We start from the raw sequence: 16,730 nt of genomic DNA, 5'->3' as shown, positions 1-16,730 counted from the left end.
CGTGTGACTGATCCAAAACTCCAGGACACCGTCAAATGGTGGATGGACACGGCCCGTGTGTTCCAAGTGTAGACAAACGCCCATATTATTGTATTATTGTAGGGTCTTTGCTTTTCAATATAAAGTGCGTTGAGGCAACTGTTGTTGTGGTTTCGTCATGTATAAGTAAAACTGCACCGAACTGCTTCCTCGGGTTTTCTGACCGGGAATGAGCCCAGTGGTGCCGCACGCAGCTGCTCTCGGTCCTCCCTCCCTCCTTCCTCTGCTCCTCCTCATTGTACCGCTCACCGGTGAAACACAGTGGGCCGGACTGAGAGGACGAGAGAGAGAGGCAGAGAGAGAGAGAGAGGCTCTCCCTACGACGCTGTGCCGGTGCACCACGGGGTACGCATTCAAACTGACCAGCGCGTCTCTGTGGCAGCGCAGACACTCTTCTCTCCACACCATCCAACACTGAGCAGCCTCACTGCGGCTGAAGCTGGTAGGTAGACTCCTCTTTATTTTACAGCTCTGTTTTCAATGCATGACACAGCGGAGCAGAGATTTGCCCCGAACCCGCATACCGCGGCATATTCTCGGATTAATCTCAGCCCTGATGCCAACCTTTCCTCTCGCTTGGCTTCGCGGTTGCAGGGAGCTTTTTTTTCCTCCTAAATTCATATATACAAAAGGCGTTCATTTACGTCCCCAGATGTCGCGTTTTCCAGCGGAGCTCACCGGAACGCTTTTATGGTCGTTCATACTTCACCACAGCACCGCATCCAAAGGGCAGTCAAGACTGAAAAGAAGGCTGATAGCGGTGCTTCCAGGCTCCACGTGTGAGAGGGAGACAGCTGGTGCAGCCTGTGGAAAAGTTTCATTAGAAGTCAGTTACTCGGTGTGAGTGCACGGGCACCTCTGCAAAACGCGCATGAGGGCGATAATCACAGACGCACTTTGAACTTTTCAGCTGATTTCTAATTAAAGTTTCTGCCTGCAAAACGCTTTGCTGAGACAAAGTGAGCAGGAGCGAATTAAAGGTGAAAAACGTCACATTAAAAGAAGTTAATTGGCACAGAAATCTTTGTGGATGTTATTCTCTTGTATTTTTCAGCCTTGGATAGGAAATTTCTTTCACCAAATTTCACAGAGCCGTGACTCCAAATCAGACCAACACTATCTCCAGGCTATGCGTAAAACAGATAACTGTAATTCAGCGACACACTCAGATGCACTTTAATTTTCTCTGTGTGTCCATACGTAGCAGGAAACGGCCGAATAAGCAGCACACGGTCTAATGTGACGGTCGCTGTTAAATATGACAATGTCCCCACGAGGAGAGCGCATCAATCAGACGTTTCTGCATTTATCAGCCGCTCCACTTACACTACTGAACACTGATGGATCTGTGTGAGCGCTGCAGGGCTTCTCTTCTCTTCTCTTCTCTTCTCTTCTCTTCTCTTCTCCAACTACCAAATAGTGCAGATAATAAAAGCGTTGTAATTCTGTTATAAATTCAAACAATGACAAACAAATCAAGCCAGAAAAAACAGTAAATAACGCTTGTATCTATTTTCACACTCAACTCATCAATTCGTTGCATCTTAATTATTCCTATAAACTGTGATCTTCACTGCACGACAGTATTAGTCTTGTCACCAGAAGTCTTGACCCTCATTTTTAATCAGACGAGGCTGTCATAACTCAAATGATCTAAAGGCACTTTTGCAGAGAACACAAAAATCATGAGCTAATGAATTTTGGCTGGAGGAAATGTTTTTTTCTGTCTGGACAGAGTCTGTGAGTGAAAACTTGTGAACGTGTAAAACAGATTGTGTGGGCTCGAGTGTGCAGAAGTCTTGATCCCCCATCTTACAGAGTACAGGAGTTCCTTTGTTAGACTATGTGACCAGTTTCGTCTCTGCAGTGTGTGCTGAAAAACAGCGTTACACTCACATGAAGTTCAGTACACTTTAAACCACAGACACATTTTGGGGTCATGCTGCTGAGGTAAAGTACGCATAAGCAAATCAATTTAGACTCAGAAATTTTTTTTATGAATTCATGAAATTCATTTACAGCTTTTCTTTTGGAATATTTTAAACAAGATTTAGAATTTGACATTACAGAAAGAGCCGGTGGATATGATCTCTGTGAAATTTACAGGAGCTAGTCTGTTAAAATTCAGCACAATGAAGCAAAAGAAAACACAAATGTACACAATTACAAATCATGGAAAAACGGCACCCATTATTTTTTAATGTGACAGTAATCCACTGATAGTTTTCTGTACACCTGTAAAAACAGGGACACAAATTCAGGCTAAAAACAGAACAATATTGCAACAGTGGAGTGAAGACTGCTTTTATTGCTTTCCTGCTTTCTTAAATATGCTTGTATGTTGATGTTAGCATGTTTCCATCAGATCAGACGTCCACATTTTTCACACATAAGTTAAATGTTGCTGGGAGCTGGTAAAATGCAGTAAAAGAGGATTTACCGTTGGCAGAAAGAAAACACTCACTTTAAAATAACAAAGGACGAGGCGCTACGAGAAACGTTTTCAGAGACAAACAGGCTGTCCACACAGAAGTTGTCTCCAACATGTTGTCAGTCTCGCGGATGTCTGATGGAACAGATGTACATTAATTTTAATCAATACGGCTGTCTGCACTGGCATGTAAATGTTTAAGCCTGCGCTCAGATTGAATTTAGCGCTGTGTGAACAAACTCAGCCATTTTATTCATTTAATGAAACCAAAAGTCCTGTTTAAAAAAACACTAAGCAAAAAACTTTGAGGTTTTCATGCAGCAGAGCATGTCATCTAGGAAGGCCCACCGAATGCAAATAGGGGTATGTAAGCTCACCTTCCTGGTAAATTACTTTGTAATTGGAAAAGTGTCTGGGTAAAAGACAACGTCTTCTTTCCCTATGATAGCTTTCCAGAGCTGTACAGTCCCGTCTCTGTCATAGCATCGCTCAATTACTTGTCACACTGATACCAGCAGGCGCCCACCATTTCAGCGCCTTACATACTCTTTTAATTTCAGTGTGAATGGCCTTAACTACTGCGATTGTGCATTCAACGGAGCACGTACGAACCCACTGTGGTCCAACATTTCCAGTGTAGGTACAGATGCTTCTTTCACTACATGGACAAGGTGGGAACACACTTTCATATTTAAATGAAAAACAAAATGAATTTGTTAAGCTACGTGTCAGATATAGTTTTCTTTCAGCTTTCAGAAACCACCCTAAATTTCAGAGATTACTGACCTGCTGATCGCACCAACATCACAGAGTTGTGTTCTTAAACTGGGTCCAAATAATAGCAGCTAAGGTTGATTGACCCTCCATTATTTTGTTTTTCTGAGATAATACTGAGATAATGGTGGCATTTATTACCATAATATGATTCAATGACACTGGTAATAATATGTTATAGTAATAAATGAATGGCTGGTTAAAAGCAGCCAATCCCAACACATCCTCATGTCTGAACAATGCAATGGGTCGACTGCGAATAACTTTCAAATAACATGTGCAAAAATAGAAAACATCAGGTAAATTAGGTCAGGAGAGTGAAGGTGAGTTTTCCTGACAGGTAGCACACTACAGACAGGTTTCAGTACTGGAAGTAGTCCCTGGGCTTAGATGAGGCGCAGCCTGTGTAGAAAATGCAGAGAACGCACACATCACACCTGCTGTAACCTGTTAATCTCCTCAAGATGGAGAGTTGTGTTGCTGTTCAGTTCAGGGCTCAACGCAACATTTGAGTGTGTGGAATCAATATGCTGTATATGACTGCAGATTAGCTGGTGTAGCGCCCCCATCAGAGGTGACGTGGTATAAGAGCATCATAGTTGACCTTTGGCAGAGAAATCTAACCCAGGCCTGTTGTCAGGGCTCTGTGTGCGGGCAGGCGGAGAGGAGGATCCAAACGCAGGACTCTGACACGGAATTGTAACTTAAAACCTCAGCTTTATTGCTGGCACGAAAACAAAACATAAACTGAGCAAAGGTACTGAATTACTGAAATACTGAATACCGAAACACTGAATACTGAAACACTGACACAGAAACACACAGGCATAGTCTGAATGGTACGACGCGACACCGAGCGGGGGCAAACACAGGGCTTATATACACAGGGAAGTAATCAGGGAATGGACAACAGAAGGGAGACACAGCTGGGAGAAATCAGGGCTGACGAGACAGGGGGAACAAAGCTGCACACACTAACATGAGGCACACTCCTTCAAAACAAAACAGGAAACCATAAACCACTAAACAAGGACGCAGACTGAGAGGCAGAATATAACACATAAAACTCAAACAATTCATGAAACCATAATTCCTAAAACATGAAACTCTAATAACAATCATCATCATAATCACAACAAGAGATGAGAAAAACAATCCAAAACACCAAGATAACTGAAACACAAAGTACCAGAGAAACAAAGAGTAATCCATCATTCAAAATATAAACCAAAGCATAATAAACGGGGTCAAAATACTGGGTCCAACGGACCCAGAACCGTGACAGTACCCCCCCTCTAAGGGCTGGCTCCCGACAGCCACAAACAAAAGAACAGAACGAAACAAGAGCACCAAACCAGGGCGGGCGGAGGGGTCCAGGATGGAGGGACAGAAACCAAACAAAAAACAAGGAGCACAAGAGTCCAAACAGTCCAAACAACACAAGAAAACAGTTCAAGAACACCAGAAAACACATCAAAAACGAAACCAAACCAGAGCTCAATAAGAGTCCATGAGAAGCTCAGGGGGTCGACCCGGACGTCGGCCATACAGAAGCCAAAACAGGTCAGGGGGCCGGCCATGCACACAGCAACGGCGGCGACGGGCAAACAGTTCTGGAGGCCGACCGTGCACACGGCAGCGGCGGCGACGGGCAAACAGTTCTGGGGGCCGACCGTGCACACGGCAGCGGCGGCGACGGGCAAACAGTTCTGGAGGCCGACCGTGCACACGGCAGCGGCGACGATGAAACGAATCAGGAGGCCGACCACTTGGAAGGTAGTGGCGGCCACTGAGCAGGTCCGGAGGTCGGCCGCGATGCCAGCGGCGGCGACGAACCATGTCCGGAGGTCGTCCTCGACGGCCATGATGCAACCTTAGAGGCCTGGAAAGCGGCCGGCAGAGGCGAGGCGGAACAGGACGAGCGGGGTCCCATGGCGGTGTGGCAACCGCAGGGCCAGACGATGGTGGAGCAGAACCCGGGCCAGGCGTGGACGAAGACACAGAACCCGGGCCGGGCGTGGACGAAGGCGGAGCAGAGGCCGGGCCGGGCGTGGACGAAGGCGGAGCAGAGGCCGGGCCGGGCGTGGACGAAGGCGGAGCAGAGGCCGGGCCGGGCGTGGACGAAGGCGGAGCAGAAGCCGGGCCGGGCGTGGACGAAGACGGAGCAGAAGCAGGCGTAGCAGAAGCAGAGGCTGAAGCTGGACCAGGCGTAGCAGAAGCAGAGGCTGAAGCTGGACCAGGCGTAGGCGGAGCGGCTGCGGAACCTGACGGCAGCGGGACGGCTGCGGAACCTGACGGCAGCGGGACGGCTGCGGAACCCGACGGCAGCGGGACGGCTGCGGAACCCGACGGCAGCGGGACGGCTGCGGAACCCGACGGCAGCGGGACGGCTGCGGAACCTGACGGCAGCGGGACGGCTGCGGAACCTGACGGCGATGATGATGATGATGCGGCTGCAGGCGGCGATGATGATGATGATGCGGCTGCAGGCGGCGATGATGATGATGATGCGGCTGCAGGCGGCGGCGATGATGATGATGCGGCTGCAGGCGGCGGCGATGATGATGCGGCTGCAGGCGGCGGCGATGATGATGATGATGACGCTGCAGGCGGCGGCGATGATGATGATGCGGCTGCAGGCGGCGGCGATGATGATGATGCGGCTGCAGGCGGCGATGATGATGATGCGGCTGCAGGCGGCGATGATGATGATGCGGCTGCAGGCGGCGATGATGATGATGATGAGGGTGGCGGCTGAACAGCCCTCCCTGGACTGCCAGCAGATGGGAGGATGTGCTGTCTGGGTCCTCCAGGACCCTCAGCTAAAGAGGTGTGGTACTGGGTGGGCTCCTCGGACCCACCAGCAGACGCGACATAAGGCTGGACGGGCGACTCGGGCCCTCCAGCTGACGACACTTGAAGCTGGACGGGCGACTCCGGCCCTCCAGCTGACGACACTTGAAGCTGGACGGGCGACTCCGGCCCTCCAGCTGACGACACTTGAAGCTGGACGGGCGACTCCGGCCCTCCAGCTGACGACACTTGAAGCTGGACGGGCGACTCCGGCCCTCCAGCTGACGACACTTGAGGCTGGACGGGCTCCTCGGGCCCTCCAGCTGACGACACTTGAGGCTGGACGGGCGACTCGGGCCCTCCAGCTGACGACACTTGAAGCTGGACGGGCGACTCCGGCCCTCCAGCTGACGACACTTGAAGCTGGACGGGCGACTCCGGCCCTCCAGCTGACGACACTTGAAGCTGGACGGGCGACTCCGGCCCTCCAGCTGACGACACTTGAGGCTGGACGGGCTCCTCGGGCCCTCCAGCAGGAGCAGATGCAGGACCAGAGGCAATTGGGACCCCTGGCTGAGGGTGTAGATGAGTGGCTGACCGAGCAGTTGACAAAGCTAATGATTCCTCCACTAACTGAGCTACTGACTGGGTTATGGACTGTAACAGAGTTTGTAGTAAGTCTGATTTTGGAAATGACTGAGCTATGGGTGGCGGAGCTGAATGTGGTGGAGGTGGAGACCGAGCTACGGGTGACTGAATCTGAGATGAAAACGGTGTCGGAGGTGGAGACCGAGCTACAGGTGGCTGCTGAGCAGGGAACACTGGATACTGAGCTACAGGTGGCTGCTGAGCAGGGAACACTGGACACTGAGCTAATGGTGGCTGCTGAGCAGGGAACACTGGACACTGAGCTACAGGTGGCTGCTGAGCAGGGAACACTGGACACTGAGCTACAGGTGGCTGCTGAGCAGCTAGCTGAGCTGAAGGTGTGGAAATGAAAGCTACACCAGTCCGTACTACAGGAGAGAATGTAAGTGTGGTTGGGTGATGATGGTGAGGGTTGCATTTCTTCTTTAAGGGCGGATCAAACGATTTGGCGATAAACCCTGGCAAAAAATGCTGCTGTTGGTGAGAGCACCAAGTGGCGAGGGCCTCCAGGAGAACAACTGAATCCTTTTTCCCTGGGCCGCCCATGCCAAACAGTTCGAAATTTAGCCTCGCTCTTAGAGCTGTTATTATGTGTTTGAGTCCATTTATGTGCGGAAAACTGATAGTCGAGGCAGTGGACGACAAAAAATTATCAAAAAACACTACCTCCAACAGCCTCTTCTCGGGGCTCGCTGCATGGGCTATCCTCCAACAGTAATCCCATAGGTGCGCGAGATTCTCTCCCTTGGAGGCAAAATGTGAGTCCGCTGGATCCATACTGGTCGCGTCGTTCTGTCAGGGCTCTGTGTGCGGGCAGGCGGAGAGGAGGATCCAAACGCAGGACTCTGACACGGAATTGTAACTTAAAACCTCAGCTTTATTGCTGGCACGAAAACAAAACATAAACTGAGCAAAGGTACTGAATTACTGAAATACTGAATACCGAAACACTGAATACTGAAACACTGACACAGAAACACACAGGCATAGTCTGAATGGTACGACGCGACACCGAGCGGGGGCAAACACAGGGCTTATATACACAGGGAAGTAATCAGGGAATGGACAACAGAAGGGAGACACAGCTGGGAGAAATCAGGGCTGACGAGACAGGGGGAACAAAGCTGCACACACTAACATGAGGCACACTCCTTCAAAACAAAACAGGAAACCATAAACCACTAAACAAGGACGCAGACTGAGAGGCAGAATATAACACATAAAACTCAAACAATTCATGAAACCATAATTCCTAAAACATGAAACTCTAATAACAATCATCATCATAATCACAACAAGAGATGAGAAAAACAATCCAAAACACCAAGATAACTGAAACACAAAGTACCAGAGAAACAAAGAGCAATCCATCATTCAAAATATAAACCAAAGCATAATAAACTCAAAATACTGGGTCCAACGGACCCAGAACCGTGACACCTGTGTCCTGTGACTTTCCCGTTATAGCGTTCAGCCTTTGTTTGGTTAGATTTAGACACCAAAATGATTTGATTTGGTTCACGAATAAATAAATTGTGTTAATTATGTTAATATTGACTCTTTCACACGTTCTCCACCATGTAGTGGTTAACAGTGAAATGAATCCTGATCCGTTTAATAAGTTGCTATGTTTGTGGAAAGATTTAAGAAATGCTTTTTTTTAGAGTTCACCTAGATTACCACGGGTTACTTAAATCCCTAATCAATCGATCATATTATTTATTTATTATTTATTAGCAATGGATTAAACCCTTTTCTTTAGACAGAGTCAAAAACGAGTAAAATCAGGGCGGAGGGCGAGCACAGGCTGATGTTAACTGTATATTCAGTCGTCGACTACATGATTTCGACAGCTGCATGTGAGCCCAGTGTGTTACACTCTCAGCATCTGCTAATACATTCCTGTCTGACACTAGCAGTGTGAGGGATTGTCACTGTCACGTTTATAACAACAGAAGCACATTAAAATATGCATGCACAGGCCTTCATACACATCAACCTGTGAATGCGCGCATGTACTGCACACACTCCTGAAACACATCCACCGACCACCATGCTGGGATTTGCCCGTGACAAACAACCGGGGTGTGAAGTGTGTATCTGTCACGTCAGCGAATGAGGAATCGAGATGGCACGCCGACATCGTGCGGCAGTCCAGACGGACTCTGCCAAAGCAGCCTGTCCCCAAATTATCACCTCCGTCTTCCAGCATCTCCGTCATCTCAGCACCTCTCAGCGGCTCTGCGCTCTCCCAGCAGTCGTCAGAGCCTCTGAAAAATGAGCTGCAGAGTTAAATCTGAGCTTTAATGGGTGACACACACAGGGAGGTCTCACACGTCAGGGATGGGCAGTGAAAGGAAAGGATCAGTTCACTTCATTGTTGAAAAGAAAAACTCGAATGAAAAGAACAATGTAGCACAAGAAAAACCTAAAAGCTTTTTTAATTTAGAATCTAATTTGAACTACACATTTGTGCCTAAACACACGTTTGTCATTTAGCTTCTCATTCACACTGACATTAAAAGAACTGGGTAATTCAGTTCCTTCTTTATAACCTAAGCTAACAGATATACTTGTGTTACATTTACCACACTGCTCCAACAGACAGAAACACGGCAGTCATGTATTCCTGACAAACCTTTACGTGTAGACGTGGTTATAGTGTAACTGTGATTTAGTCTACTTTAAGATAACTGCAATCTTACTTTAATAGTTATTATTTTTACCCTATTAAAAATAAAATAAATCATATTCATAAGACACAGTGTAGGTCTGGGTTGTATTTAGTGACAGTGTTACATGCCTGAGGTGCAGTTGGTATCCAGTATTGTGTATAACACAGCAGTTGCTCTGAGCCATTTAAGTTCAGTGTAGCCGTGCAGCCCAGCCAGCTGAGCTCACTCTTCGCTGTGCCCACTAAATGGTCCGCTGTGATTTAAACCGAGTCTACATCAGTAGGTCCAACTCCTGTTCCACCACCTGCTTTAGTCATGGAGAGTTTTTTGGGACCCCACAGACACAAAGAGGGAGTGTTAATTACGCCGTTATTCCAAAGTATCCTTGAACAGCAAACACTTGCTTGTTGCTGTGCTAACGGTCCACAGCACATTTTGTTGAAATATTTAATAACTGCAATGATTCTTTTTTCAGTTATTCAAATAAGGGTTTAGAGTGTAAAATGATTTTCATGACATTGCTGGACTCCTACAAATACGCCATACACCAAATTGCAGCTCTGCTCTTTTGCATTCTTTGCAGGTGCAGAAGAAGAACGTGATGTTGTCTCCTCAGGTCACTGGGACTGTGTGTGCACCAAGGGTTTGAACTTGTCAGGACATTTCCCAGCAGCCTCTCATAAGGCGGGGACAAGCCACCCACTGTCCTAAAGCAAAAACAACCAGCAGCTACAACTTTGCACTCCTCCATCTGCTTTGGTCCCCAGCACCATGGCCTTCACCCTGTCAGAGATCATGGCAGCAAGGCGGCAGCAGTCGCAGGCTCAGTCACATTCACAGCGAGGCAACAGGACTGCTGTGGAGGTGGATGAGTACAGCACCAACCCCACTCAGGCTTTCACCTTCTACAATATCAACCAGGGGCGCTTCCAGCCGCCTCACGTTCACATGTGAGTAGATGGAAATGTAGCTGCTGGCTAATCATGGAGCATCCTGCTGTCATTTAGAGTTGGAGCTCAAAAACGTTTGTTGATATCTGAAATTGCAGAAATGCCGAAATAATGATTTATAGTTCTGTGTGTTGCAGCTATTTCTTGATCAACAGTAGTTGCCACATTCGCCACATAAAGTATATGTCTGGACAGAGCTCTGTTTGTTAGGTTTTCAGGGGCTAATAATAGTATTAATAACAATGTAATTATAATTATGATAATAATAATAATAATGTAATGTATAATTAATAATGTATAATTAATATTTTAACCTTTAATACTTTTAATACCTTTAATACTTTTACAATGATTAATGTCAAATAAATACAAACTATTAGCTGTTGCTCAGATACCTGACACTTATTTTTAATCTACATCTTTAAACTGTTTTGAGCGTTTGCATCTCGTGTGCTGCTGGAATGATGCGTGTAAATTAACAACATTCCTTTCTTTGCATTTATGACGCTTCTTTATCTGTTGCCATGGCTACAGCTATTTGTTGTAATGCCAACTTGAGACTTCTACATAAGCAGAGTGATTTATTTTGCTTTTTCTCCTCGAAAAACTGAAAATAAATTGCATAATACATTTTTAAGGAATAAATTGCAAAAAAATTATTTTTGAATTTTCTTGCAATTGTTTTATAGTTCAGGCTCTAAAGTAACATGCAAGAAATATTTACTGGAATTTTACATAATGTAATAAATTTATTTATTGAAAATGTAAAATAAAATTCAGTATTTAAAGTTTAAATAAATTATTTACATTATGCAATATTTAGCAAAAAATAAAAGCCTTCAGAGTGTTCACGTTATATGTTATGTGAATCATAATGTCAATCAACTGCAACATTATTATTGTTATTATCTGACACATGATATCACCCACTGTGCCGCTACAGCCCATCCAAGGAGATTTAGTTAGTGAAATCTGAGGATTTTAGCAGTCTGTAGCTTAGCATTGATCAGCATGCTTTTGTGACTGTGCATAGTAAGTGTAGCTTGATAACCAAGCTTGCAAGGCTGAGATTGTTGCACTCAACCACGTAGTCAGTATATTGTCACTTCTGGCTCCAAAAAATCAACATGGCAGCAGCCACGGAGCCAGAAGAGTCATTTCATCTGAGAGACGAAATCCCATTTGACCTGTACTGGGAGGCTTTTATTAAAAACATAGTTCCAGGTTGGCTCTTTGTCTGTTGTAGGCTAGTTTTCTATTTTGAACCATCCAAAAAGGATGATATGCATTTATAACTTGATGAAAAACAAACCATGCATATGTGAACTTATGCCACAATAAGCTCACTTTTTATCCTTGCAATGCAATTTGGAGTGAACTTCAACTAAAAAAATTCATAATATAAACACATAAACAATTCAATTAATATGCTCAATTTGTTAGTCTCATATTTTGTCTTCAGACACAGGTGATCCAGTGAAACATAAAAATATGAATGTTTTAATATGCCTGAATTGAATTTCCGATACACTTCAATATTTGGCCAGCGGTGCCATTTAATTTCAGTATTAAATTACAAGATTAAAGCTGTTGAATAAATGAGTCGACTCTGTAACATGTTCTACCTTGTGAATCACGGTCAGGTTAGAAGTAATCTCCTAAAGCTAAGAAACCGTGCACTGAACACTTCTTTCATAACAAGAGCATCAAACTGCAGGATGTTGCAGACAGCTGGGCAACTGCAATGTCAACCAAGTAAATAAGAAGCTTCAGATCTCACCTTTGTAAGGAATTGTCAATGATCAGTTTTTGAACATATGTAGGATGTTTCTGAGGGGCTCTTGTGAAATCTGAAGCTCTGAATCCCTTTTTCTTCCCTTGTTTATATTTAACGGTAGTTTTCATTCAGGTGTGATTGCTGTTTCCACTGTTTCAAGATGCAACACTAAGAAGCCGATGGGGAAGAATTTTTGTATTTTAAATATTCCCGACTAGAATTAAAATAACTTAGCAGAAACATATAGACCAGAGGCGGGGAAATACCCCTCATCCTCACCAATAAATGGCACTCTTGAGTATGTAGCTTATAAATGTCAAGATATGGTTTCTTGTTTTTTAACATTGGGGCTTCAAAAGACAACTCGACCCAGCTTGCTTGGAGGAAGAGAAATGAGCATGATCCAAACACCTTCTCTGCAGTCAGACATGGGGGTAGAGATATGTATGAGGGTACAGGACGACTTCACTGCATTTAGGGGCCGAGAACCTTCCCTCAGCTAGAACACTGAAGATGGGTCATGGACCCAAAACATACCGCCAAGGCAACAAAGGAGTGGCTGAAGAAGACGCACGTTAAGGTCTACTGGTCTAGCCGGTCTCCAGACTTCAGTCTGATAGAAAATCTGTGGAAGGAGCTGCATCTTTGAGTTGCAAAGTGGCATCTAAAGGGCTTGGAAAGTTTGGAGTCCCGCCTTAAATGTATGCAATTCTAGTGACTAACTACTAGAAATATTGTTTGCCAGCAAGGCTTTCTCCATCAAGTACCAAGTCATATTTTCCTTGGGGATCAAATACTTATTTCACGCAGTGACATGCTAATTCAAGTTTTATGTAATGTGTGTGTTTTGTCTCTCTCTCTTCCTCCCATAAACCTGTAGTTTTAATGACGGGTATGTCAGTATGTCAATAAAGCTGCGGCCTGACGGCCTGGGTGTTTCTGAGTAGCTGCATAGGCAAAAATCACCCTCACTAACTTCTGATGCATATCCAGACATTTTTCTATAAACAGGCCTAAAATACGACAGAAACTGCTCAGTTCAAGGGTTCCTCCTCCCAGCATGTTGTCAAAGCAGCACATGAACACTCTAATAACCCCCTTTAGCTACCTTAGACCAGGCTATTTACAGCACGACTATAACTGACCTCAGTTTTGCTTGTCCAGTTTCTAACTAAGCTATAGCAGCTTGTGCAATTAAGTCATTCAGTCTATTTTTGAGCTTTAGTTAAACTTTGGTCTATTATACAAAATCACAGAATCTTTCTAACTTAACTCTTCTTATGTGAAGAAGAGATCCTGTGGAGCTCAGTCACTTTACATCCTCTTACATTTGAGTCCCATCAGTTGTGCTATAGTGCTATATTTTTTATGAACCCTCTTTTGTATTTTATTACTTTGTGACTCATTTCTTGCTGGTTGTCTCATGTGCATGTGTATCCCTCTTCCCCTCATCTTTTTCTGTCTCTAGTGGTATGGGTGGAGGAGGAGGAGGAGGAAGTAGGGCTGGGTGTTAAGGTATCTGGAGGAAAGCTCACTTAAGTGGGCCACGGTTATTCACCAGCTCTCCTTCTCCCCCAGAGACCCCATGGATCTGCACACTCACTGGAAATCCCACAGGACTCTGTTCTTTTCTATATTTGTGCTTTATTCTTTTTCTATCTCTGCACATTGCTTTTTCTGTTTCTGTGGGTACCGTGCTTTTATTGTGGCCTCTCCCTCCTCCTTTGTGCTGTCTCTTGTTTTCCCATCTGCCTCAGTCTGTGGGGATGATTTTCTGTTGGATACTAATTCAAACTTTTTTCATTGTCAGTCTCCCACCACAGAGACTTTACATATAGCATTGTTGTCCCTTCTCCTGTATTGTTTAAGTACACCCAAAGCTGCAGTGACCCCGTTTCACATCCTCACTCCCTGCTTTCTTGTCCTTTGTTCCTTTTCTTGTCTCAGGGTTGACCCAATGCCTCACGACACTCCAAAGCCACCGGGCTACACACGCTTTGTGTGCATCTCGGACACACACTCCCGCACTGATGCCATCCAGATGCCGTACGGGGATGTGTTCATCCATGCTGGAGACTTCACCGAACTGGGACTGCCCTCCGAGGTCAAGAAGTTCAACGACTGGCTAGGTTAGCAGTTCTATGTATTCAGCTGTCTTCTGTGACCGGGCCCCCTTGTGATAATATCCTAATCAAGAAGAACTAAAAAGTACTCAGAGAGTAGATTAATGCTGATGCATAAAACTCTCTTTTTAAAAACAACTTCCACTTGTTTTTGAAGCATTAACTCAAAACAGAAACTTCCCTAATATTGCTGACCATTTTACCCACATACATTTTAAATCAGTTTGCATCCTTTCTGCATAGATTTGAGTTTCTTGTTGTTGAATTAAAAGATTAGTGATTTGAGTCAGCTTATAAAAAACCTCTGAAACAACAAGATGTATTCAGCGTTCCGGTTTGTGGCTGTTGAATCTCAGAGTTTCTCGGACATGTCACAAAAAAACAGGAAGCCAAAAACTTTATACTTTTACCAAAGTTTTTGTCAAGTGAGCGTTCAACGTGCTGAACATGAAGTGTCTTTGAGCCAATTTTAGACTGTACTGGAAAAACCCCCATTAAACTAAAAACTTATGCTGTGCTTTGGGAAACTGATCGCTGTAATATAAAAGAATCCCACATGTGATTTGTGGCAAACATGCAAAACCCACAATATAGTGCGATGTGGCACAAAGTGGGTCTGGTTTGTGTTACACTCCTCTCATTTCTTACAGAGGCTGCACAGGCAGTTTGAACATTGAACGCACCCTTCGATCACGACAAGCCCGCTGAGCCAAACCAGACTGGTTCTTTCACAGTTTCTCAAACAGCACAGAAAAGAGGAACCTGAATCAATTTTTAATGTTTCACATTTTACTCAAAATCTTATTAGACAGCAACAACAGCAACAACCTGATAAACTTGATAACTGATACTGTTTAACTCTCAATGGGTCACCCCAAATAACTGCATCCCCTCGTACTGCACGCCAGCTTTTCACACATAGATTCAGCACAGATTTTCTTCGTGCTACCATCCCTTTCCTTTCACTCTTCTTGCTATCCTTCTGTCACAAATCACTCTGGACACTCATCTCCACCCACTCCACTGCACCCTGCCTTTTAAACTCATCTACCTTCACAACCTCTACTCTATGCAGCATCGCTGTTACACCTGTCCTCCTCAGTCTCACTTTCCTTTCTCTTCTCTCAGAGCATACCTCCACCTCTCCAACTCTCCTCCACTTTCTCCCTACTCTCACAATGTCGACTCAAAACATCCACGGTAACTCCAGCCTGGCCTCATCTGTCAGCAAATAAGAAGGGACTCAGATTCCTGATGTAATGCCTGCAGAACTCACCGCTGTCTCTCTGTCCTCATACATGTCCTGACACTCTGTGTCACTATGCGTTCTGTAGATCCACATGGACAAACTCAAACTCCTTTTCTATGCTTCTCAAGGCAAACATTGCATCTGTGGTGCTCATACTCAGCATGAAACCGTTTTGCTGCTCCCTGATTGTCACCTCTGTCCTTAACCTACATTCTACAACTCTTTACCATGACTTCTATGGCTCATCAGTCTTATCGCTCTATATTTACTACAGCTCTGCACTTTATTTAAAAATTAGTACCAATACTCTTGTTCACCATTCCTAAGGCTTCCCTACACTCTGCCTATACTGCTTTTTTTCTGCTGATCTCTCTTCTTCTCAGTGTTTGTAGCTCAGGACGTAGAGCAAGTCCTCCACTAACTGGAAGGTTAGTGGTTCAGTCCCTGGATGCTCCACTTGACTGCATGCTAAAGTATCCTTGGGATATACTGAACTCCAAGCTGCTCTCTGGTGTGTTCAGGGCCTGAATGTTGGAGACAATGCACTTAGGTATAGAAAAGAAGTGCTTGTATGATTGGGTGTGAATGAAGCATGTTGCATGAAGTGCTTTGAGTGCTCCAAGAGTATAAAAACAAGTCTACGGTTTGTCCTTTGTCGTCTTTCCAGAGGATACACCAAACACCTTCTGGCAGTTTCCCTCACCACTTCAACTGTTCTTTTCCAGTCATCTGGTAACTCTTCCCTTCACCCAAAGCCTTTCTCGACTCCTCCCTGTACTCTCTGAGACATTCTTCCCCCCACAACTTCCAACATGTAATCTTTGCCTCTCCCTTTATTTACTTACTCTCCTTGACTTCCAGAGTCAACCCAACGATCCTCCTTTTTTCTTCTCAGCACCATACCTGCCCAGCACTTCCTCATCACTTCTGTTGTCCAATGAAGTCTGCTCCACCCACCACTCTCTCTCTCCTGGGGACACTTTAAAGAATTCCTCTAACTAACATCCAGCCTGTGGGGGATATACACCAACAACATTCACCTCTTCAACTTCCAGCTTCAAATTCATGATCCTGTCTGATCCTCTCTTTGCCTTCACAACACAAACTTATATGTGCTTTCATTCTCTCCATTATATCAGCCAGCTCTCTCCCTTTACCAGTCATAGTCCCTTACTTGCACCTCCACACTCCAGCCTTTCCTTCTCTCTTGCTGCGTCAGAACACACGTTCCTCTTCCTTTGTCTTTGGCCAACAGTAGCACAGTTTCCACT

At 45.2% G+C, this 16,730-nt stretch overlaps 1 protein-coding gene across 1 annotated transcript in view; it reads left to right on the top strand.

Annotated features, from left to right (window-relative positions):
- The first annotated feature begins 265 nt into the window (after positions 1-265).
- mpped1 (metallophosphoesterase domain containing 1) overlaps positions 266-16,730 on the top strand; it is a 93,060-nt gene continuing 76,595 nt past the window's right edge. Inside the window, exons 1-3 of the mRNA XM_003449787.5 lie at positions 266-481; positions 9,944-10,310; positions 14,035-14,216. Of these exons, the coding sequence (XP_003449835.1) occupies positions 10,132-10,310; positions 14,035-14,216 (361 nt within the window). The 5' untranslated portion in view covers positions 266-481; positions 9,944-10,131. The remainder of the gene's footprint in view (positions 482-9,943; positions 10,311-14,034; positions 14,217-16,730) is intronic.

This window comes from Oreochromis niloticus, linkage group LG17 (genome assembly GCF_001858045.2).
Source record: "Oreochromis niloticus isolate F11D_XX linkage group LG17, O_niloticus_UMD_NMBU, whole genome shotgun sequence".
Classification (NCBI taxonomy): Eukaryota; Metazoa; Chordata; class Actinopteri; order Cichliformes; family Cichlidae; genus Oreochromis; species Oreochromis niloticus.
This window is presented reverse-complemented; position numbering and strand designations above follow the sequence as displayed.